This window comes from Leopardus geoffroyi, chromosome A3, assembly GCF_018350155.1.
Source record: "Leopardus geoffroyi isolate Oge1 chromosome A3, O.geoffroyi_Oge1_pat1.0, whole genome shotgun sequence".
NCBI lineage: Eukaryota > Metazoa > Chordata > Mammalia > Carnivora > Felidae > Leopardus > Leopardus geoffroyi.
The window spans coordinates 79,386,305-79,412,223 of record NC_059336.1 but is presented as its reverse complement, the minus strand read 5'-3'; the positions used below and the strand labels follow the sequence as shown (position 1 = coordinate 79,412,223).

Here is a 25,919-nt window from a genome sequence, read left to right as displayed (position 1 = left end):
AGAGTGTATCACTGTTACTCTAAGTAAAGTTTAAAAACAGGAAAATGATTGTATTTAGTAGTCAGGATAATGGTTACTATTGGGTTATGTAGTGACTAGAACAGAGGCACAATGAAAGCCAGATGTATGTTGGTAATGATTTATTTCTTGATGGGGGTGCTCATCATACAGATAGGTTCACCTCCTATTCTGAGTTATTAGGTATACACTTTCTCCATGTATACTTCAGTAAGACTGTGTGAAATATGAAACATCATGCAGCCTTTAAAGATTTTTTTTTTAAGATTATATCAATATAGAGGCATATAATTACAGGCTTGTCTGTTAAAAAAGATTGCAAGCAATATGTGAGACTATAAAATGGTTAATTTTGAGAGAATTGAGTACTTTTTTCTTCCTTATGCTTTTTGATTTCTTATTTTTCCACAGTCATCACACCTTTAAAAGTAGGAAAACTTAAAAGGGACAGAAGGAAAAATAAGTGTGTAAAACGGAAAATAGTCAATCTGGATTTTTTATTAAGCTTTAATTTGTCCACTCCCAGATTAGTTGAAATTAAAGCATTTTTCCTTTGTTCAGTTCCTGTATCCTGATACAGTTACTTAATGTTTTATTGAGTATGTTGTAAACATGATTACTGTGTTGCATTTAATTTTGCCCTCAAACTTGACTCTTCAGATGGTTGCTGTATCATGCTAGTTTTGTAGTGAACGACAGTCATATGTGATAATATGTAGAGCATAATGGCATTTTTTAGCATAGGAAATACACACCACATCCAGTATAAACCAGTTAAACTTACCAACATTATTATGCAAGTTGAAAAATTTTTGTACATCATTGGTCTGGGTTTCTTGATAAACCAGTGGTTTTCAGTGGGAGTGATTCCCCCCCCCACCCCCTGGCAATATCAACCAAGATATTTTTTGGTCGTTAACACTAATGAATGGTATTGGATGTATTAATACAGGCCAGGGACACTGCTAAATATCCATCAATGCAGAGAACAGCCTCTCCACAACAAAAGGATTACCTGGTCCAAAATAGTCAGTAGTGGCATCTGAATTATAGAAACCCTAAAGAATATAAGAATTCTTTTTCAAATCTAGCCCCTGGGTTTACCATCAGAAAGGAGTGTTGCATAAGGATGCTAATATTAATGGTAAAGCTCTTCCTTATGTTGAAACAAATGGGCCACTGCAACCTTATTTATCATTTTCCTGACATTTGACAAAAGAACACAGAAGTCTACTTCTTGGTGATGTCAGTTTTTTATGTACTTAAGGAAGCTTTATCTTTTTATTTTCTCTGTACTAACTTTTATATTTTCTTTGCAGTTCCTTACATGGTTTATAGACCTATCAGCATTGTTTGTTTTTCCTTTTCTGTTGTCATATTCCAATTTATTTGATAAAATGAATCTAGTTTTTGGGGCACCTGGGTGGCTTTGTTGGTTCAATGTCTGACTCTTGATTTTGGCTCAGGTCGTGATCTTGTCGTTTGTGGGATTGAGCCTTGCATTGGGCCCTGCACTGACATCATGGAGCCTACTTGGGATTCTTGCTTGTCTGCATGTGTGCACTCGCTCGCTCTCTCAACTATAAAACATTAAATAAACATTAAAAAAAATAAACTTAGCTTTTTTTTTGAACAGTAATATGGGCCTATTCTCAGGAAGCATAGAGATCTGAAAAAGAAAATTAAAGCCTTCTATAAATCACCCATAATTGTACCATTTATATGGAACCGTTGTAAACACTTTTTTTAAATGCCTTGCCTAGTCTCTGATATGCAGCATGTGTGTGCTTTGTGCACATTTAGCCTCGGGCAGATTGTTTTATAAGACACAGAAGAACATTTCAAGAGTGCAGGAAGTTAAAAGTTACAGAAACACACAGTAGACTGCTTTGCAGAATGTTTTCATAAAGTGAGAGTGTGAGGCAGATGGTAGCTCCCACAATGAAAAGTCCATTTCTTTTCAGGCTTGTCTCCAAGGCTGGGTGAGATAAGACTGCTGTCCATTGAGTAGGATGGATTTAGGGGTTGGGTTGTAATCAGCCCCTTTGGTTTTTTATGTTTATTAGAAGGCATTTCCTGTACCTAGGCACCCCCTGAAGATTTGTGTCCTCCCAAGAATTGAATTGAGACTGGAATTCTGTCTCCTATGCTATTCTTGATCCTGTGTATGTACTTTACCACATATGCTCAAAATTTTTGCCTTTGTGTACAAAAGATGTCTTTAGTAAAGTGATCATGTGTCAGGGTCCCTGTTTATATAAATAAAGGTTTGTAGGGGCGCCTGGGTGGCTCAGTCGGTTAAGCGTCCGACTTCAGCTCAGGTCACAATTTCACAGTCTGTGAGTTCGAGCCCCGCGTCGGGCTCTGTGCTGACAGCTCAGAGCCTGGAGCCTGCTTCGGATTCTGTGTCTCCCTCCCTCTCTGCCCCTTCCCCGCTCATGCTCTGTCTCTCTCTGTCTCAACAATAAATAAAAACATTAAAAATAAATAAATAAATAAAGGTTTGTATAATTAACAAATGGATGGTACTATATACTCCTTTTTTTTCTCCTCTATAAAGACTATATTCCATATAGCATTTCATGTCAACTTTTGGTATATACTATAATTTATAATGACTGAAAAAGAATTTTGTAGAATGCATCAGTCTTAAAACATGTAGTCCAGGATTAGGAAAAAAATCATTCAAACATAACTTTGTGAATAACATCAGCAAACGTGTTCATTCTGCTAAGGCAACATAATATTGGTGATAATTACAGGAATATCATACTGTTACCTAGTAATAAGCTTCTGGTAACAGCAGTAACTCTTGGATTGAAGCAAAGAGCTAGGGCATTTTAGGGTAAAACATCTTTTATTAAGTCTAAAATTAGTATCTTGTCACTCTGGATTGTTGAACCATTTTATCCTTAAACACATTGTTGCTTATGATTGTGTTTTGGTATTTGAAATTTTCACCCTTAGAAGAAATTGTGAAATGTAGGTTTAAATATAACAGTCCTTTTTTTTATGTTGAGTTTTGTAAGCATATCACCAATCAAAACTGGGCAAAAAAGTTGATAAGTCAGTTTAACATGTAGTTGTTACAGGAAAAAATCTACAGTATAATTTTAATTGGAACAGGTTGGTGTATATCTTGTGACTTTTAACATTGAAATATAAATTATTATCACCAAATTATCTTCCCTGATTTTGTAGTTATGTTAATAATTTTCAGTCTGTAATCACTTTATATCATTTTTTCCTTTTAAATTTAGCAGTTTAAATAAAAAGTATTATTTTGGGATCATTTAGATCATTTGATCCAGATTCGGTCATTTCTTAGAAACTATTAATAGTGCTTTAAATGTGTGTATTTTATGTTCTTAGGAAATTAAAAAAAATTTTTTTAATGTTTATCTTTGAGAGAGACAGCGTGAGCGAGGGAGGGGTAGAAAAAGAGGGAGACCAAGAATTCACAGCAGGCTCCAGCCTCTGAACTGTCAGCACAGAGCCCAATGCAAGCCACAAGATCATGACCTGAGTGAAAGTCACACACTCCACTGACTGAGTCACCTAGGCACCCTGATCAACTTTTAAAGAAATGTTTTAGTCCTATAAAATGTAATCTCTCCCTGATAACTCACAGTTTGTAAAATGTCCTATTTTTCTGCATTCCTATTTTTTGGTTATTCAGTTATATGAACCATACCATTATCCACTCATCTAAACCAGTATCCACTCAACCCCTGGCTCCCTATGCATTATTGTCAAGCAACATTACATTCCATGAAATGAAAACATGTTTATTGTAGAAAATTTGGAAAGTAAATTTAAATAGTCTAAACCTTTAACACCATTGACTGCAAGAAATAATAAGATTTTCAGAAAATATATACCTATTGCACACTATAAGACTTGTCAATGTCTTCTTAAAGTAAGATATATCTCTTTCTAGATTTTGTTTCTTTGTATTTTAAAACCATTGTTAAAATCACTGGGCAAACAATTTTGAAATTTGCTTTTGTGATTTTAGATGAAAATTTTGTAGCTATGTTAATAATTTTCCGTCTGTAATCAGACTGAAATTTTTTTTTCTTTGTGATATCTCTTACTGATTTTATGCTTATAAAACCTCAGGTCAAGTTAATATGTATCTTTTCATTCTATTTTTTTATATCTTAATGTTTCTAAAATTTTGTCAAGAGCTTTTAGATAAAAAATCTAAAATTGATTGCTCCTGATTCTCCATGGTCCATTTTTCCAATTATCATTATTGTGCAACTTGTTGAAATATATTAAAAAGTTTAATGTTAAAAAACACACTTAAATATTTAAATGTTTGTAAATATTTAAAGAATATTTACTTGACACTTAGTGGATATTAGTCACTTACTGTCTCCATGACTCAATTATGTACTCCTTAATCTGTATCAGTGTGGTTTTGATCCTTTAACATTCTATTAATATGCTGTTTCTTTCGTCATCTCTTGGTATTTTTTTTCTGTCCTCATCCTTCATGACTGTATTAGATTTTTACACTTGCTCTTCCTCCTTCCTTGAAAATCTTTCCTTTAAGTTCTTTGCTAGATCATTATTTTAGATAATCTATATTCATTGTGCACCATACGCAGGGTTTTTAAATGAATAAGACAGTCATTGCTCTCATCAAGCACATAGTAGTGGTAGACACATTAAATAAGGGATTATTCATTAGGTGATGATGAATGAAAGAAAATTGGGAAGGAATAAAGAGGTTTCCTTGGGCAGTGGAAGAGTGTTCAGGGTTCATCCTCTGTTGACAGTTGAGGAAACTTGAATAAAGCCAGGGAAGGAGTTCTGCACTAGGGATAATAAAGAGGAAAATTGGAAGGAAATTCTGTTAGACTGATAAGAGAAATGGGTCAGATCACACATGGCTTTGTACTCCCAATGTAATGCAAAAAGATAATGCATTTCTCCAATTTTGGGTTTTATTCAGAAACAAGAAGTGTTTGGGGTATCTGGCTGGCTCTTTTGGTAGAGCCAGAGTCGTGATCCAGGTTGTGAGTCGAAGAGCCAGGTTGCGAGTTCAAGCCCCATGTTGGTTCATGGAGCCTACTTAAAACAAAAACTAATTTGAAAAAAAAAAAAAAAAGAAACAGGAAGTTTTCTTTTCTAATTTCTCCTACTTGGTATTTACCATGTTTCTCTTCCATTCTGAAGTGCAGCCCTACACTCTGATTTTCTTGGTACTCTTCTCAAAAAGAGTAGGCATTTTGGGGAACTTAACTTATATGGCATACTTTGCCCTTTTTAAAATTTTTTTCACGAAGTAAGATAAGCCTTAAAAAAAAATTCACTATATCATTGGAGTTTGTCCTGCTTCTTTTAAGGCTCATGCAGCCGACCTCCTTACCTATTGAGACTTCTGGGATGTGTGCATCTCTATCTTCCCTGTACCCCTTTCTTTCAGAAGATAAACACTCTCAGATCTACTTAAAGTTGTAGAGCGATTTCATAATCAGTTTTTTGCTCCTTCATACTTGAGGTATATGGTTTGTTTGCATTGTTAACATGGCTCATAATGCAGTGATTTTCAACTTGGGTGCAGATCATACTAAGTGAGAATTAAGGAGAAAAGGATAATTTGCATAGTTTAAAAAATGCTCTCTATATTATTGCTGCTCAGAATGTGGTTCACAAACCAGTTTGAGTATCACTTGGGAGGTTAGAAATGCAGAATTTCCAGGGCGCCTAGGTGACTCAGTCAGCTGAGCATCCGACTTTGGCTCAGGTCATGATCTCACGGTTATTGGGTTCGATCCCCACATCAGGCTGTGCTGACAGCTCAAGCCTGGAGCCTGCTTTGGATTATCTGTCTCCTTCTTTCTCTGCCCCTCCCTGACTTGTGCTCTGTCTCTCAAAAATAAATAAATGTAACAAAAAAGTAAAAATAAATTTTAAAAAAAGGAAATGCAGAATTTCTTACCTCAGACCTGCCAATCAGAATTTGCATTTTAACAAAATTCCAGGTGAATCAGCGCACATTAAATTTTGAGAAGCCCTGTTCTAGGTAACTTACTTACGCTGCTTGTCCCTATTTTCCTTGATTAAGTTCTCAGAAGTACCCATGATTTCTTAATTTTTTTTTTTTTTTTTTTTTGTTCATGAAAGTATTCTTTATTTTTAAATGCTCTTCATTTGTTTTTCTGCTCAGGTATTTATAGTGTATTTTACTTTATTTTAGATTGGGATTTTAAAATGGGTTTCTTGCCTACTGTATAAAATAAATTTAAACTTTAAGGAAAAATTTTTCAATGTTATATAAGAAATATAGTTATAATGTAAAGTTCATTAAAGTGCTTTTATATTTAAGATTTTTAATAGCTGAATTTCTGTAAAAAGCTAGAATTAGCAATAGTATCTAAAATTGTTTTATTCTATAAATACCTGTTTTTGCTGTTTCAGATCAGTAGTAATTTCACTTCGTCTTCTTCCAAAGTTGTTTGGTACTTTTCAGCAGTTTGGAAGCAGTTATGATACACATTGGATTACAATGTAAGTAAATAAAAGAAACAAAAGTATTCATTTAAAATTTGCTTGATTATCATAGTCATCAAAGTCCCATGGATATTTTATTACTATCAGGAAGAAAATCTGACTTTTGTTTTCTTTGTAGTTTAAGAAAAATCATGTAGCAAGTAATGCTCTAATTTTAGGGTGAAGTTTTGTAGTATATCTGCCAAAGTAAAGGACTCCTGAAACAAGAGACACACTAAAATAAACAACATAGGGTGCCTTTTATTTTTCTCATTACTAGGAATTGATTATAGACACTACATCATGTTAGGGATAATTTCGACACCACCCTGTTACTCTTTCACATTTCCAGAGAATTTAGGATTAATGAATGTTAAAGAATGTTTTCAAGGGTAAGTAGTTTGATGTGAAATTAATCCAAGCTTTGGTAATATTCTTGAGAAAGTTGGCTAACAGGAATTTCATTAATCTGTAAGAATGTGTTTATTTGCTTTATTCAAAATAGACTTTTGGAGAGATTTCAGGGACATTTAGATTTTAGGAAAAATCTATTGAGGGATTCATTTTTGAGGTCAAATAAGATAACTTTTTACCTAATTCCTTCTCACATCTAAGATTAGCTGTTAACAGCACTTGTTTGCTTTCAAAGTGAATATCATTTAGAAAAATTCTTAAGACTTCACGGTAGTTCTAAATAGGATGAAGCCCTCAAAGCCCTTGCTGTTTTTTGCTCTTTTAAATGAGATCTATTTAACCTGAACCTCTATTAAAAAAAAAAAAAAAAATCCTCTACTTTTAGTTAATATTATAGTATGACTCTAGTGACAATTTAATTTGTAAGTGTAGGGAAGGTCTTTCAAATATTATATGACTCTAGTGACAATTATAGTATGACTCTAGTGACAATTTAATTTGTAAGTGTATGGAATGTCTTTCAAATACTTAACAGAGGCATAGGGAAAAGCATTTAGCATACTTTAAGTATAAGAAGAATGTGAATCTAGTTTCATTGACTCTTCAAATAGTTTTTAAATGGTTGAATGATAGAATTCTGATGTATTAAAAGGGATTTTACTTGTGGCTAACCTGGGTAAGTTGGTGACATATTTGAGATGTCATTTGAGGAGATTTATATTAAGGAATAACAAAGAATTACATCTTATAGAAGTGGGAAACTTTGTATGGTCAGTTACTTAACAGGTACCTGAACCTAAGTGTATAGAGTTAACCCTTTTAGCTTAGTCCTTAAATTAAATGTAAATAAGCTCAGTTGCTGGCATTTCACAGGGTTTTCCCTCCTGATGACTGGATCCTACATCTTCAGTGGGTCACTTAAAAGAACTCTGAGCTCCTGGGGTTAGTTGGCAGCAATAATAACAAAAAAAATCCTGTGAATTTATGTGCAGCAGCACTCAACATTTGGTATATATTATCTCTTAAATTCTTATGGCCCATATTTTACAATTGGAAATTGTTATTCCTTATCCACTTAGTAAATCTTTGGGTAACCAGCAAACAGACTTCAAAAGCTTCGGTTACTTGCCCAAAGCCATGCTCAAGTGTATTGGAACTGGTTTCAAACCGGAGGCTTACTGGATGTTTTCTGTGTTAACTTCACCTTCATCAAGGGATTGTAAAGGCGAGAGTAACTTATTTTGAAAAGAGGGTTATGGCAAAAATATGTAAATTTTATCAGAAGTTTTGGAATTTTAATACTTCCGTACATTTTAGCAGATACATTGGTAGTATTATGTGAAATACATTCTGTTAGTTATGGATGCTGTGGACCCTGGGATCTGTGATTGTATTTATCACTTTTCTTTTTTTATTCTAGTGTTTGTAGGTTATTTTGGAGTTTAATACCTGATTTTTTTTTTTTTTAACAAATACTCCACAATAACAAAAAGTCAAGTGACTTAGTAAGGTTATGTTGTATGTGTACTCTGTGCCAAGCATTCTGCTAAATTCTAAATAATGACCAAGGCACATAGTCCATTCTTGTATGGACTGAATCCTACTATTTTTTAATATTAACTCACATTAGTCATTTATAATTAACACTTGTCAGACATTTTATCCTCTTCATAGAGATTGAATATTTTGAGATTAAAAAACAATAATGACATTTTAAATTCATAAAAATTAAGACCTATTGCTTTGTATCTTTCACAGTTTAAATATAAATAGAACCTGTAAATTTTTGGTAATTAGAAGAATTTTTAGATCTATATTTTTTTCTTTTCCTAGAATAGATTTATTCTCTTCCCCTATGCCTTTAAAATTACTTTTGCTTTCATTTGGGACAGGTGGGCAGAAAAAGAACTGAACATGATGAAGCTTTTCTTTGATAATTTGGTGTACTATATTCAAGCTGTAAGAGAAGGAAGACAAAAACATGCACTGTAAGTATTTAACTAGGTTTAGTTATGTTTAAATACTGATTGTCTTTTCTCTGAAAGATAATGTCCCAGTACTTTTATTCCTTTTCTTTCATATAGTAAATAAATGTGATGAAAATTTTAGTTGTAAAAATTTTAAGAGAAAGAAAGGCTCTTTTTTGTTTTAGTTGGAGAATTTTATAACGTTATTTTTATAATTTTTACCCTTAGGGACATGTAGGTTGTATAACTTTTGGGGTTGATTAACCTTCACTGTTTAGTTCTGTTCAAAGTCATTGTTTTCAGGAATTAAAAATTAACTCCCCGCCCCTCTCCCCCGCCATCAGCAATATCCTTGTGTTACTATATTAGGGCATTGATGCTGAAATTTTAAAATATTTCATCATTATGTGACTTTGGATAAGAATTGGTAGAAATGGTTCAGTGGTATAATGGTATTTAAAGCTTCTTACAGGGAAATGTCTGCCGAGAAGGAAATGTAAAATTCAGAAGGTTTCTGCTTATTAGTCAATTGGTGGAGATTGATGGCTAAGTTGAGAAAACCAGTTTAATGTCAATATCAGCTAGCCTTAGTATTTATTGAGAAAATATTGATGTAGAAGACTTCCACATAGATGAAAACTGAGCAGACTGTTCAGAAAAGTCATTCACCTTTAAGGCATACTTACTGACCTCCAAAATTGAATTATTTTTCCCCATAAATCCATTCTGTCTCCAGATTTTACTATGTCCTTCAGAGTCCCACCATCCTCTCAGTCACCTGACACTTGGAGACTTTGGGGCCTTTTTTGTTGTTGTTCGTGTTGCTCTGTCATTCCCAAACATGAGAGATGATGATGATAAAAATAGCAGTGTTCATTGATGTTTACTATGTGCCAGATACCATTTAAGTATTAACTTCACGATATGCAACAACTCATTTGAGGTAGGCAGACTCATTTTAAAAATGAGAACATTTAAGCTATGAGATGATAAGTAACTTGCCCAAGGTCACACATTTTATAAATAGTGGCACCAAGGTTATAATTCATTTTATAAATACTGGAATAGTCTGCTTTCTCTAATATTCTTGAGTTCTGCATTATAACTGTCGTCATTGTCTAGTTATCTTAGTGCTAAAATATATCCCATGTCTTTTCACAAGTTGACATTCCCACAGACACTGTGCTAGACCTATTTTCCAACCTCTGGATCAGGCTTCTTGCCTCATTCTCCCCTATGCTCATTAATTCCTTATCCTTTTTTTTATTAGGAATGTAATACAGTACTGGAAGAAAGTACCTGGGCTTGACATTATTTTGATTAGTTCCCTCCCTAATAGACGCTAATTATTTACCTCATGAGTTTTTTTTAAGAATTAAATGAAATAATTTAGTAAGTTGCACCTGGCACATAGGTTATCTATAAAGTATAGTTACCTGACTAAAACAAACTATGGTATAAAACAGACAACAAACTTGCCCTTTACCCTCATCTAGATTCTTCACTGTATAAAAAATAAATTTCCAGTTTCTTCAGCCTAGTATTTTTGGCACTCTAAAATCTAAACTCAGCCAATGTTTCCTGTTTTATTACTCAGTGATTTTTTTTTTTTTAGACATCCTATTCTATAAGCCTGTCATTATTTCTGAAATACCTCCTTAAATTTATTCTATAGCTTTGTTTACAAAGTTATCTCTACACAAGATGCATGTCTTTAAGTGCTATTAAAATTCTAAGTGTTCTTCATAGTCTGTATCTTCCTTTTAATTCTTCTTGAAGCAGAGGTTGAAGATAATCATGGTTTCCTGAATCTGAGCATCCCCATAGATCTGTAAAAACCACAACAACAACAAGCAGCAGAAATAAAACCACACATGACCCACATCTTGAGCATCTTTAGGAGACAGAATTCAAGTTACTTGTCAGTAGAAAAATGCTAAGTTACAAAAGAACTTTCACCACAGCTATAAGCCTGTGGGCTTGAAGAGCAGGGATGGGAGGCTTAAGAAAGGCGTGTGGAAGACAAGACATAGGTGAATCATCCTCAGAAAGAGAAGGTCCAACATTAAGTGCCAAAAAATAAACACAGGTCTAAGTCTTGATAGTTCATAGCATTGTGTACAGGGAAGTTGCTCACTTTGTTAGTGGAATGATAGGTAGATCATCATATAAGCATTGCTTTTGTGGTGAAAAAGGTAAATAGTGGAGTGGTGCTCTCTGGAGATGAGTTTTATACTTAGGGTACACAGTATCCTTCCAATCCTCCAGTCTGCCTTGTTGCCTGGCATCTTAAGGAGAATAAAACCATAGAGAGATGTTGTCTGGCCTGTTTTGATAGAACTCCCTGGTTCCATCAGGCTGTAGAACAGAGTTGTACATTTGCTACCCTTTGTTAAAGCATACTGACCTCTTGAGTTTGTGGCCCATTATTTTCTAATTGTTCAGTAGGAATTTTAGTAGGCAAGTTCTAAGATGGTCACCTAGGATGAAAAGATTCTTGTGGTATGAAAGCTTTCCCAAATAGACATGTTACCTATTCCTCAAATCCAGTGGCCTCTCGAGAAAATCTATCTGCATCAATATTGAGGCTACAATTTTTTTTTAAGGTATTAGTTTGCTGCTAAAGTTTCATGCCGTTAGGGAGATTATTTTTGTCCTATATTTCCTGTAATGTCAGAAGCCATGGACATGCCCATGAGAAGATTTCTGTATTAATACTATCTTTGTTTTGCATCTCAAGAAATTTCCTGCTGGTGTTATCAGTAGCCAGTGAGACCCTGACAGAGCAGACAGAGTCCTTTGAAGTGTGGAGCCAGTGGCTCTAGTATGGAACCTGAAGAAGAGAGGACAAAGGGACTGGGTCCATGGCTTCTAGGGTTCTGGGTCCGTTACTCTGAGTTGTATGTATAGAAGAAGGAAGTATTCAGGAAATCAAAGCACTTTGTACAGGACAAGACTTCATTTCCCCTTTATGTCTGTGACCAATGCCCCCCCAGACTCAGGCTCAGAGAAGTATGGTAACTTACTTAAAATCACAGAACTGATGGATGCTACAACTCGAATTTGAACCTGTACTCCAAGCCTTCTGCTATCAAATCTGTCCTTTTTAGTAGAAGGTTGAGAGCTGTTATGAGCTGTTCTTGAATTTTATCTGGATGGCATTCTGGTCTGTGAGTTGCTTACTGTATTCCCTCCTCCCCACCCAGCCATCTTGCCACATGTACTTTCATCTTCACAAAGGGCACTGCGACAATAATGACACAAAAGTTGATCTTTTCTTTGCCAACATTAACATGGGACAGTAAGGAACAGCAAAGGTATATCCACCAAACTTAATCTTTAAACCTTAGAAAACCTTAACTTTAAACTTGAACAGTGAATGTAGGATATTTTGAAACCAGCTAATTTGGGAAGCTTTTAAAATTTTGCACTTGCTTGAAGGTGATAGGAAATTGATTTAAGCTCTTTGACTCTCTGTAACCTGGGATATAGATCAGGGCTCAGACTGGTTGCTGCTGTTTGTTGGCAAAGCAGTTTGGACAGTTCATCCACAACCAGCCTTTGATTTGTAACAGAGAGAGAAGAACTCATGATTGATTTGGGGGGATGGGCTAAATGGGTAAGGCACATTAAGGAAGACAGTTGTTGGGATGAGCACTGGGTATTATGTATAGGGGATGAATCATCGGAATCTACTCCCGAAATATTTACTGTACTATATGCTAACTTCGATATAAATTTATAAATAAATAAATCTATTTATAAATAAGTAAATAAATCCCCTCATGATTGATTTAGTTTCATTGATTGGGTGCTCAGATGCCTGTGGGAATTAGAGCATTGTATTACCACAGTTCTCAGGGTTGGTAAAGGAATCCTAAAATGCAAACCTGATGTCAGTCCTCTCTCCCCTCCAACACCCTTCTGCGACCTCCTTTTCCATCCAGAATAATACCACATTCTTCTGTTTGATATTTCAGGCTGGCCACAGTCTGGCCCCTGACTACTGCTTCAGAAGCATCTTCTACCCACCCTTCCTCCCTCACAGACCAACCTTTGCTTCTTAAAATACTGTTTCTTTCCGTATGCTTACAAACTGAATTCCCAGAGAACCATGTGAAATCACCAACTTAACAAGCCTCCAATTCTTACATTAACCATTGATTTTGTGCACATGAATTATAATCATTTAGATTTGAGGTAACATTCAAAAATGCCAATTTTGTATTAGCTGCATTCTTTATGAACTGGATTTATGGAACTGATATTCGTTAAGCATTTCTTGTTTAAGGAATATAGTGTTATCACTGGCGGGACAGTGATAATGAAACATGCAATTTTTAGATGGAGATGCAGTTTTTTATTTATATATTCTAATCTATGTGCATATTGCATAATTTCAAAATGGCATATTTCTTTTGTTCCACTGTTACATTCTTACAAACTTTCTCATCTAATTTAAAAGTATGTTTTCTAATGTTTGCAGATTTTTATAATTTATTAAATAACATAAATCTCAAACATACCATTTGGCTTTATGACTTTTTTTTGTATAACCAAAGTTATATACAGTTGACCTTTGAACAACACGGGTTTTAACTGCATGTGTCCACTTACATGCAGATTTTTTTTGATAAATATAGTACTGTATGTGTATTTTCTCTTACAGTTTTCATAGTAACATTTTTTTCTAGCTAATTTTATTGTAAGAATATAGTATATAATAATACATATATAACATACAAACTATGTGTTGATCAACTGTGTATGTTACCAGCAAGGCTTCTGATTACCAGTAAGGTATTAGCATTTAAGTTTTTGGGAAGTCAAAAGTTACATACAGATTTTTACCTGCATGGGGTTTGGCACCCCGAAACCCCATGTTGTTCAAGGGTCAAGTGTAACTAAAATATTTAATAATTATGATACGAAAGTGGAATTTTACTTCTTCGGTATAATTTAAGATTAGGGCCATTAAATCTTTAAAAATAATTAAGAAGTAGGATCTTTCAGTTAATTATTTTAATGACTTTTTAAATATAGGTACAGCCATAGTGCCGAAGTTCAAGTTCGACTTCAGTTCTTGACTTGTGTGTTTTCAACTCTGGGATCACCTGATCATTTCAGTAAGCTTTTTAATCAGTCTTTTAATCAGTTTTTAGGTCTGTATTGACTCTTGGAAGAGTCGAGTTAAATGTGCTCATGACTTTAGATTTCTGTAGTGATTAATTAATATTAATTCATATTCTTAATACCAAATGTCCTCAGTATGTATGGCAATATGCGCGTGACCCTGACACATTTTTGCTTCAGTCTCTGAAAATGCCAGTTTCTCAGTGGATAAACAACTCATCTCAAGAACAAGATATTTAGAGTAGGAGAACATACTGTGTTTAGGAGTACCTGTTTTTTATTTCTTTTAATTGTAGAATCCTTCTTTCACTCTCGTTAGAAACAGCCACTGTCTATGTATTATTATTATTAGAGGTAATCTTACCCAAATTTGCTTGGCTTCATGGGTGATAGAGACATTTAGAAGACCTTCCTTTTACTTAGATTAATCTCAAATTCAATTTCATTAAAAATTAATCTTAAAAATTAGCCTGGTAAATTCAGGGTGTGGATCATATCTAAATCCACATGCTAAATGTTCTCAGAAGAGAAGAGGAAGCTTGATTTATTTTGGCCAGAGCTCGTTTTCTCTTGCTAGACAGATTGTGTTATTTTTCACCGTCCACACTCTTTCTGTGTGTCCATGTCAACCCAAACCAACCCAAACTTGGGTTAGGACATTCCCTTTCTTTAGCTATGGTTAATATAGTCAAACTGTTACAAAGTGTTTTGCTAGCTGAGAGGTGTCATTATGGCTCTCTTAATGTCCACATCTTATGCTTGAGATACACTGCTTATTTTACTGTTTAATTTCTTCAAGTTAAGCTCTTTGTAACAAATGCCACTAAAATGATACCACAAGATTATAAAATGAAGATACCTGTTTTTGATAGGAAGCTTTTGTTTCATATTATTAGGTTTTTTATCATACCCATTATGACTGATGATATACAAGAAATAAATAATGTAAAATATAAAAAACCAATCTTATACATGGATAAGTCAGACCAAGACAGATACTGTCCGCAAAAATAATTTCATATGACCTTTAAGTTTCATGTTTATTTAGTATAGATTCTCACTGGAAGCCATTCACTACTCTTATCAGTATTTGAATAATGAATTATATATTTTGCTGTTCCCATCTCAGCATGGTGTAGATTCTTTGTGTATAGTCTTAAAACAGTTACTGTTGAGGTAGAATCAAAGCGAAGACTTCAGTTCTCCCATATGATAATTGTTCTTCTCTTATTGGCACAGTTCCTTTCAGGGATGATATAGTTATTCCAAAGTTATATTCAGTGAGTGAATACTGATTTAATATAGCAATATCTACTTTCTTAAAAAAATTTAGTAAAATCTTATGCATTGCCTATTGAATGTGAATTGGTGATTTCAGTCATTTATGAATACACTTCTGTTTTATCATATAGTTTACTGTAATTAACCTGGATACTGTTTTTTTGTTTTTTGTTTTTACAACTCTTTTCTTCTTAATTATTGAATGTATTTTAAATTAGATACTAAAGTTGGTTCTGGATTTTTTGTTGTTATTTTTTAATATTGTCTCCCAGGGGTATAAATTCTTCAACCTGTATGGTTATGTGAGAAACTGATAGATACCTATTTTCTGATCAGATTCTGTAGACTGATACTGCTACTAGGTAAATATTTTCTGAAGCCTTTTTCCTATTCTGGATCTCATCTACTTTTCCCAAGAAAGAGGTTTCTTATGATTGTACCGTATTTTCCCATCCTTTCTGATTCGGGAGCAACCCAGGCTTTGGAACCCTTTATGATATACTTTAAAAATCCCTGTGATGCTTTTATTCTACCCTTTCAGATTTTCTCCTTTATCCACATTCATATTTGTGATTGCTTATAATACCTTCTTTTTGGTTCTGAGCCTTTCTTTTGCCTTCTTCCTGCCAGACTTTGGAATCATTTAATACTTGGGTCAAAGTACCACACAGATTTCATTTCATTACATTGGCTTCCCAGCTAATTGAATACCCTGACATGTTGCTGTTTTCTTTTTTAGGCAGTCAATTACATTTTGCTTTATTCATCATACAGATCCTTTTTTTCCCCATCGTTTCCAAAAATAATGCTCATTGATATTTATTGTTTCTCTTCTATGTGCACAGAATGATCTTTAAACGTGATGTGTGTGCACTGTTAACCCTTAAACCTTAGAACTGACTCCTCAACTTTGAGGATTACCTCACCTTAATCATGTTTATTGTAATACAATGGTATGTCCGTATTACTTATATTTTGCCTTTTGAAAGCATAAATTGTGTGAAATCTCTTGTAAGATAATTTTTATAAAATGCTATAAAATATTTCCTTGATATTTTTGCATATAGTGGTGCTTCTAGTACATTGAATTAGGACTAAAACATTGTATGTACCATGATTCAAAATTTGTAATTTTCATCTAGGGTTAAGTTTAGAGCAAGTCGACATTTTATGGCATTGTTTAGTAGAAGATTCTGAGTGTTATGATGATGCACTTCATTGGTTTTTAAATCAAGTTCGAAGTAAAGATCAACATGCCATGGGAATGGAAACCTACAAACATCTTTTCCTGGAGAAGGTAATTTTATTTCTTGACAGTTTTATTGTTTATGTTCTTTTTCCACATTTCCTTTTTATCTCTTGAAATACAAATTCTGTAATGTTCATTTTTTCCTCTTGTGACACAAATTTTTAAAATAGATATGTACTATTTTTCAGCAGTCCTTACATAATTTTGCCACTTAGGTTTTACTTTAATTTTATCCTCTGTAGTCTTTATATTGATAATATGAGTAAGAGCTGTATTCTCTGAATCTTCCTTAGTTAAATGGCTGTGGTTTTAGCCAGTCCTATGGGAGATACAAGCCAATCTCCAGATTTTTTGTAGATTCCTAGAAAGTCATTTTTAGGAAGCACTGTCATGTCACGTTGTTAAAGATATTTTTCTATCCAGTTTTTGTTCTTTTTTATCAGATGCCACAGTTGTTTCAGGTAATAAAACTCCATTTTAATTTTGAAACATTGATGATCATAAAGCACTAGACTTTATTTTATATTTATTTTTGAGATTACATAGACTGCAGAATCTCACATTACTTCTGTGGTAGAATTGAATATATATGAATGAGTTTTGGTACGTATAAACTAAATCACTTAATAGATCTACTACAAAGCTACACATGACCTTTGGGTATCTTCATTTCAATCCCTGACCTATACACAAACTGTACATGTAGCTACACATCTAATGAATGTATATAGGATAGGTATACAATAAGTGATAAAATGTTTTATTCATGCCCTCTGATTTGGAGCTAGTTATAGATATACCTTAAAAATTGAAACAGATATTAGGTTTCAATTATGACCTGAATAAAATTTTCATTAAATTAGTATCTATTTTAATTTTTTAAATCAGCACTAAAAATTTGAGCGGATACATTTTCTTCTTCAGTGGTTTCAATAAAATTAACTTTGTTAAATTAAATTTGTTAATCTAAATTCAATAAAATGCATTAATCATCACACTAAACTAGCTTAAAAATTTTTTTTTTTAGATGCCCCAACTAAAACCTGAAACAATTAGCATGACTGGGTTAAACCTGTTTCAGCATCTCTGTAACTTGGCTCGACTGGCTACCAGTGCCTATGATGGTGGTTCAAACTCTGAGGTATGGATTTAGACCTGTTATTTTATTAGGTCAGCTTAAGGAATTTTTCTTTTATTTCTCAAAGTAGATTACTGAATTATCTTACGTAGTCTACCAAGCAGAGAGTTTACTAACTATGAAGACTGTTATTCTTAGGTTTTAAAAAGCTTTATCTTTTGGTTTTTAAAAAGCTTTATAAAGCAGATATGGTGATTTTTTTTTTAACAATTTCTTTTCATGTTTATTTATTTTGAGAGAGTGAGAGTGAGACACAGCACAAGCAGGGGAGGGGCAGAGAGTGAGGGAGAGAGAGAACCCAAGCAGGCTCTAGCTGTCAGCGCAGAGCCTGATGTGGGGCTCCAAGTCACCAACCATGAGATCATGACCGGAGCCGAAACCAAGAGTCGGACGCTTAACTGACTGACTGAGCCACCCAGGTGCCCCAGATTTGGTGACTTTTTTGTTATCAAAGGTAACCCTGGTTGTGCTTAATGATAACTTATTACACATTCCTTAGAGCAGAAGAGGCAATCTGAGTGTTCTTTTAGTCCCCTAAAAGCTCCTAGATAATATAATCAAGTAGTTTTGTCAGTTTGAAGGTTGATTTGTCTAAAATCTGATTTTTATGCCATTTGTTGTTGCCAGGCTTTTACTTGCTCTTGGACAGCACTATGGAATAGAATCTACCTTAAATCATCTCTGACCATGAGGCATGACCATCCTTTCATGAATGCTCCTGAATTGCTAGACTTATTTCTGGCTTACTGTTCTGTTTGCCTCATTGGGTGGCTTCTGGGTTTTCTTGAATGCATTAATTCTTAGATTCTCCTAATACAGACTAATTATTTGAAGTCTTCATTGGACGTTCCAGTTTATTAATGCTAGCTTTGATTGAGAGTATCTACTCTTATTTTTCATGAATTTTCATTAGAAATTGAGGCTGTGTTTATAAAGACAGGGAAAACTGATGTTAACCTGTGTGGTAAAGAATAATTTTAATTGGATCTGCAATGCTTTCATAGGATCTTCTTACCTTTTTTCTTTGTTTGAATAGTTTTGTTTTGTTTTTTTAATATTTTGGTCTTAATTCTTACTTTTATACATTTCAACTTGGTAATTTCAGGCAACCAGACAGATCTGTTTTACCTAAGTATTCATATTCTACTTTTGAGGTAATACTGCTTTTTAAGTGATGATATGAATGCTGAGGCTGTTCAGTTACCTATCAGAAGGGTACCTTGCTTCAGCCTGCCCAACTTCTGAGAATTTTGATTCCACCTTTTCTGTTTTCAGTGAAAACACTCTCTTTGTCATCTCATACTTAACATCATAAATTTAAGTGACATTTTGGGTTAGCATATTTTTAAAATTTTTCTGTGAATATCTTCAAGCAGTGGTTTTGTCACAGTAAGTTGGATGAAAGCATTGAAACTTTTTTCTGCTAATTATGTGTGTTTTGTTTTTATTCACCTATAGCATGTTGTGGGGATTTGAGTTTTTCCCTCTACATAGTCACAACTTTTGAGTGAAACATTATGCCCCCTCCGCACACACAGAGTTAACTGCTTTATAAATAAGTAGTTTTAGAACCAGTAGAGATATATTTCAGTAGTTGAGGAAACTTCCAAGGCTCTTATCATAATTTTTATTATTTAGTAACTCTGTAATAGGAATTGCCTCTGAGTACTGTATAGGTTATTAAAGGTCTTTGATAATGTGTGACTTTAAGACTTGTTATTTCAGTCTTCTAATCATTTACGTTGTTTGGCAAGTGATAAAATTTATAAATGTCATTACATTTTCTTTCTTAGCTTTGTGGTATGGACCAATTTTGGGGCATTGCTCTAAGAGCACAGTCTGGTGATGTCAGTCGAGCAGCTATCCAGTATATTAACTCCTATTATATTAATGGTGAGTGATTTGAAATACTGTCTGTGAGGATTTTTATGTGAGAATCTTTTGTTTGGCTATTTTTTGTTTAGTTTTTTTAACATAGCTAAACATTTGATTTTCAGGTAAAACGGGTTTGGAGAAGGAGCAAGAATTTATTAGTAAGTGTATGGAGAGTCTTATGATAGCTTCTAGCAGTCTTGAACAGGAATCACACTCAAGTCTCACTGTTATAGAAAGAGGACTCCTTATGCTGAAGACACATCTGGAAGCATTTAGGAGAAGGTAATTTTTTTTATACCACATTATTAACAGTGAATTTCAGGCTTTTTTTTTTTTTTATTGCTGACATGTACAAAAGTATTCTTAAAATTAAATTAAAGGTTTTGTTGGGGCAGGTAGAAAGCTTAACTTACCACAGGTGAAGGGTTAGTAATAGAGGTATTTTTATTCATGATATGTACCGCTTTGCCATGAAATAGGCAATATAGGTTCCCAGTAAATATTGTGGAGCTTTAAAAATTCTCAAACACTGAGAAGATATGCATGAATAAGAATCTCTAGAAAGAATTCCACCTCTAAGAAAGTATTACTATGATTGAGAAGGCAGAACACCACCACCAAAAAACGTTTCTAAAACCCTCACCAAGAACATCAAATAATCTCTCATAGTTGAATCAAGTTGAGTCATTTGTTTCATTTGCTGTTTTTTTTTCTTCCTGGACTAGGAGACAGTATTTTAATTTTGAATTTCCATTTACCATGGAAACATGATCAAAAAATTCTGTGTTAATGAATATCTGTATAATTAATTTAGACATACCCTGTGTAATACAGAAATAAAGCAAATTAACATTTATGAATATATCGACTGAAATGAAAGGTGAGTAGATAGTTTTAATTAAGAAATTCTGTTTGTTAAAAATCATGAGTAAATGTAAAAATACAAAGAACTGTGTTGGAAAAAATTGTTAAAATTAATCTCTCAACTTCAGAGGTTAGTTTGATAATGAATTTTACAATTGATATTTATTGAGATTCTACTTAAAATATCAGGAAATATTGAATAAAAGATATTCTACACATTCCTTATAAATAACATGGCTTCATGATTTCATATATTTGGGCATTGCAAAATTCTTTATTTTGATTATGATTGCAATTTGTGGGAATTATACTTAAGTAATTCCTTGTGTTTTTAAAGAATGTGTAAGGGAACTCTAGAGTTTTTTTGAACAGAAACATCACAGTGCCTTGTAACTTTTACCACTGTAAAAATAAAAATAAATAAGCAAATGTGGTGATGTGTCTTATTCAAATTCATTAAAAAATTAATACATACTATTTATAATAAATTCAGATATTTTACTAAGGGAATACTACAGAAAATTAAAGTCATTGTAATCTATCTCTTCCTATTGGAGATAGTTACTGTTAATGAGATGATATATATTCTTCCAAAATATCCTTTTTTGCTGCAGAGTCTACAAACCACAAACCAAAAAGGACCTATTGGTTCAAACCCTTAGTCTTCACACAGTGTTACCTGTGTTTTTCGAATAAGTATTTATTTTAAAAGTCTTTAAAAGTAAATTAAATTTCAATGGTGCTTTTTATAAGTTGAATGAATTTCAGTTCAAAAATCCCTTCTCAGATATACAATTTTTTTCTAACTCATGAAAAATGATTGTAGTATCCTTCGATAGAAATCTTTATATTTGTTCATGTTTCACTCTAGAAGTTAATGTTGGTATTAAATAACTTACATAAATACTTATTTTTTGGGTGCCAAGTAGAGAAACTAGGAAACGAATATTCAAAAAACTAAGATCTAGTGTAAAAATGTCAGGTATTTTTATGCACATCTTTGTGTATTATCACTGTACAATTTCAAGTGCTTAATGTGCTTAGTTCTGATTTAAAATTGCCTAACATTTATAGAACTACAGTAGAAAGTAATTATTGTGTTTATGTGTTCTTTATATTAAGAGAGTAAATAAAACTGTCTTTTAAAAAAGCTTTTCTTTAAAAAGAAAAAAGGTTATAATTTAAACCGTGGTTCTCAGCCGTAGTGATTTTGTTTCCCAGGGTACGTTAGATAATGTCTGGAGACATTTTTGATTACCACAGCTGAAGGGAGAAGGGGCTACTGTTGGCATTATAGTGAGTGGATAGAGACCAAGGATGCTGCTAAACATCCTGTAGTGCAGAAAGCTGTTTCCCCTATGTCCCCCTGCCCACAACAAATAATTATCTGGCCTCAAAAAAATTAAGATCACTCTTTTGCTCAGCCATAAAAGCTGGACATTGAATACCTTCTAGGAAATCAAGTCCATTTATTCCTTTACTTTATGTCCTATTCTAGAATTGCTGGGTAGTTTTTGACATTGGTAATTCTTTTCTTAACTGAATTCAGGTATCTTGGATCCTGTCTTCAACGACTGAAAATCAGTTAGAAAACTGACAGTATTTAGTGAGTCACCTGCTAGATGCCTTTCTTCCTAAAGATTAGTCTTTGTGATTTTATTTTATAATTTTAGCCGTCATGGAATCAGTACTCAAATTCTGTTAGGCTGGTTAACATATATTTACTAGGATACATTTCTGTCTCTGAAAAATGTTTCCTAATCCTTTTTTTTCCTCTTCTGAATGTAGGAATGAAAACTTGCCATTTCACTTTCTGGATTAGTTTGTTGCTTTAAATTCCTCCTGCCTCTACTACTTCCCTCCACTCCCCCCTTTAAAAAAAATAAGTAATCTTCTCAATGGGTTTTTTTTTCCCCCTCAGTAATTTTTCTTGGAAACTATTTTTTAAAGGAACTCTTAGCTGTATTTATGCATTAAAGTTTAATTCAGTGTGATGAATCTAAACTTAGTGCTGTAGAGTACATTGGAACATGCTACAACCTTTTGTGGGCTTTTTCATTTTGTGAAATATTAACAACTTCTGTAACATTAATATGGGTTAAAATGATATTCTTCCTATGTGTGGTTTTTGTGTGTTTTAGGTTTGCCTATCATCTCAGACAGTGGCAAATTGAAGGCACTGGTATTAGTAGTCATTTGAAAGCACTGAGTGACAAACAGTCCCTGCCGCTAAGGGTCGTATGCCAGCCAGCCGGACTTCCTGACAAGGTAGTTACACAATTTTAGTTTCAAAATTGATAACATTTCCCAGCTCAAGTAACTGTTTTTGTTGTATTTTTAAATTGGTTGCATCTCATATTTCAGATGACTATTGAAATGTATCCTAGTGACCAGGTAGCAGATCTTAGGGCTGAAGTAACTCATTGGTATGAAAATTTACAGAAAGAACAAATAAATCAACAAGCTCAGCTTCAGGAGTTTGGTCAAAGCAGTCGAAAGGGAGAGTTTCCTGGTAAGTCCAATGTTTAAATTTTCATATTTTCTAGGTTCTGTTATATATGAACTTAGAACCTTTGGTATCGAAGGTTCTAGATACCTTTTGGTATCATGCCATTGATTCATAGGGAAGTATTAAGGGTTGCTTCAGATGTTATTTGCAAACATTTTTCCTCATTTTTCTTAAAATTTTATTTTTGAAGTTGTTTGATAAACAATAAGAGAGTTAGAAGTTTAGGTTTCCCTGCACTACTTAAGTACCCAGTTGTACCCAATAAATTTTCTTTGCTATTTTGATATATTTTGTTTCCCTTTTTTCCCCAGAGCATATGAAAATAATACACCCTTAAATCCCACCTGTACATCTCCCCTTCCCTCCAAAAGAGTATCATACTAAATTTTTCATATAGGCCTGAAAGGTATATTCCATTCCTCCTTTATTGTTACCACTAGTGCATTTTTAGTGTTTTTCCATAGTACATAAAATATGAGTTAATCAGGAACAACCATGAAAGGAAGCTGTTATAATATCAGATCTTTAAATTTTAAGTAAAATGTAATAGGCTAAGTATATATTTAGAAAAAAAAATCTTAAAGTTTAAAAGCTTAAGGATTTTCAACCTGCCTATGTGCAGTAATTCTTTGGCATCTTTTAGTAAGGTGGATCATGCTTAAGATGGAACCACAAGTGTCTTCTCAAGTATCAGATCTTTAATTTTGTTCCCGATTAATTAATAAATATTCTTGGTACCATAGAAGAGTTGTTGAAAAGTGTCCCTCCTACCCCTATCTCTAAACCATCCATTTCCCTGCTTCTGAGGCAAATGCTGTACATACCCTTTAAGATATACCAAGATTTAATGTAAGAATATTCATGTACTTAAAACACAAATGGTAGCATTCTATTTATACTGCATGTGGAAAGTCACCTCATTCTTATTAAATCTACATATCCTATTATATGGTGGTTCCATGATATGTTTTACTAATCCTCTGTTAATGGATATTTAGGTTGTTTGCATTTTTTTTTTTTTTTTTTTTGCCATTTACAAGCATGGTCACAGAGAATATCCCCACACCTATCTCATCTAATGTACATTGGGTAAATACCTAGTTATGGGATTTTCCGGTCAAAGGTATTTTCTTTAGTTATGTTGAAATATATTTTACATAAAGAGAATATGAAATTAGTAATAATAAAATGAAATGTGTCCATGTACATACCATCCAGATTAAGACCTGGAACGTTATTAGAAGCTACTTGTGTATCTCTCTTTAATATCCTCTTTTCTACTTCTCTTTAATGATGTCTTGACTTTTTAGTTTATTGTTTTTTTGTGTGTTCTTTGTAGTTTTACCTCTAATGTATATATTCCTAAAAAATGTATTTTGTGAAAATTATAAGCACAAATTTGATAAAGGAAAAGGGGAATACAGTTGTTATTAGAGGATCACAGAAGGAAACAAGCTAAAGAGAGTGTTTAATTTTCTCTTAAGGGGTTATAAAGCTTCATCTGAGGATGTCAGTGGGAAAGTTCTCAAGTATAGGTCTTGTGCTGTATACACCATTGTGCTGTATAATGTTGGCAAGACACTGGAATACATAACAGAAATATATTGGGTATTTATTACTTTTTCTAATCTCTTCATGACCTACTTCAGCTCTCAGGAATAGACTAAGAATTTCTTCCATGAGATATGAATGTTTTCTTCTGATTCAGATAAAAGGACATGGAGATGAGAGTAGACACCTCACCACCGTATGGTGAAGGTAGTTCAGGTACAGATAAGAATCCAGGTCAAGTCCACTTGCCATTCCTTCCACAGGGAAGATATCATGCAGGTAACAGGGAGTTTGGTCATGATGGCCCCTCAGTAATGCATTTCTGTATTATCACTGATCCTACTTTTATTCTCCAAATCTGATACATAACAGTATGATACATTTTATCATCCTCTTGGTTTTTCTCTTTGCCTCTGTCTTATGTTGGATATCCTTTTTTTGATATCCTATACCTTTTTTATTGGTTCACTTTTTTTTTCTTTCTGGAATACAATGCAATTGTTCAGTAGCTTCTTGAGAGATTGGATGGTGTAAAGTTTTGATTCTTTGAATAATCAAAAATTTTCATGTTTTTATACTTAAATGGTAATTTGGCTGGGTACACAAGTCTAGATTGGAAATAGTTTTGTTTCGGAATTTTAGAGGTATTGCTGCATTGCATTTCTTCTGTTGCTGCTGTTCCAGAAGCCATTTGCTTTCCAACATTTTTAATATATTCTGTTTTCTTCTTTTGTAGGGTTTAATTAGTCTTCTCCTTGTTCTCAAATTTTGTAATACGCGGTCTGAGTATTTGGTCTATTTTCAACTAATGTGATGGGTACTTTAGTTTTTAGTTTGGCAACTTGTATCTTTTAATTTGGGGAAATTTTCTTGAATTAGTTTATTGTTTTCCTGTCCACTATTTAATAATTTCTCTTTCTAGGAATTCTTTATTATCTACATGTTGCATCTCTTGGACTATTCCAAATTTACTTTTTTCATGTTTCATTTCTTTGACTTTAACTGAACTTCCTGTGAGATGTTTTCAGCTTTATTTTGCTCAACCTTCTTTTGAGTTTTTCATTTTTTGCTGTCATGTTTTTAGTATCTAACATCTCGTTTTTGTTCCTTGAGTACTCCCATTTTCATGGTTAACATATCTTTTTGAGGCTATTTGTTTTTAATCGTTGAATCTTTAAAAATCCAGACTCATGTTTCTGCATTTTAAATAGAATGTTTAGCAAATTATCTGGTTATTTTTTATTAGTTTCATGTCATCTTTTCTCTTTTTTATCATATATTTACCATTTTGGCACTCCTTATTCCCATATATAGATCAAAATTTCCATTTGATTTCTTTCTCTTTATTTTCTTTCTTCTAATAAACTTCCTTTAAAAATGTTTGTACTTCCAAGTCTTTTGGTGGTATATTTTCTC

General features: G+C 33.3%; 1 protein-coding gene across 11 annotated transcripts in view; it reads left to right on the top strand.

Annotated features, from left to right (window-relative positions):
- USP34 (ubiquitin specific peptidase 34) overlaps window positions 1–25,919 on the top strand; it is a 252,897-nt gene that overhangs the window by 122,234 nt on the left and 104,744 nt on the right. For 9 of the 11 annotated variants that reach the window (XM_045446153.1, XM_045446155.1, XM_045446151.1 and 6 more), the window contains 9 exons: window positions 6,451–6,540; window positions 8,829–8,924; window positions 13,947–14,029; window positions 16,460–16,614; window positions 17,594–17,707; window positions 19,498–19,597; window positions 19,702–19,861; window positions 22,585–22,711; window positions 22,808–22,955. In XM_045446153.1, coding sequence (XP_045302109.1) covers window positions 6,451–6,540; window positions 8,829–8,924; window positions 13,947–14,029; window positions 16,460–16,614; window positions 17,594–17,707; window positions 19,498–19,597; window positions 19,702–19,861; window positions 22,585–22,711; window positions 22,808–22,955 — 1,073 coding nt within the window. The remainder of the gene's footprint in view (window positions 1–6,450; window positions 6,541–8,828; window positions 8,925–13,946; window positions 14,030–16,459; window positions 16,615–17,593; window positions 17,708–19,497; window positions 19,598–19,701; window positions 19,862–22,584; window positions 22,712–22,807; window positions 22,956–25,919) is intronic. The other 2 variants (XM_045446158.1, XM_045446157.1) reach the window with 1 other exon arrangement.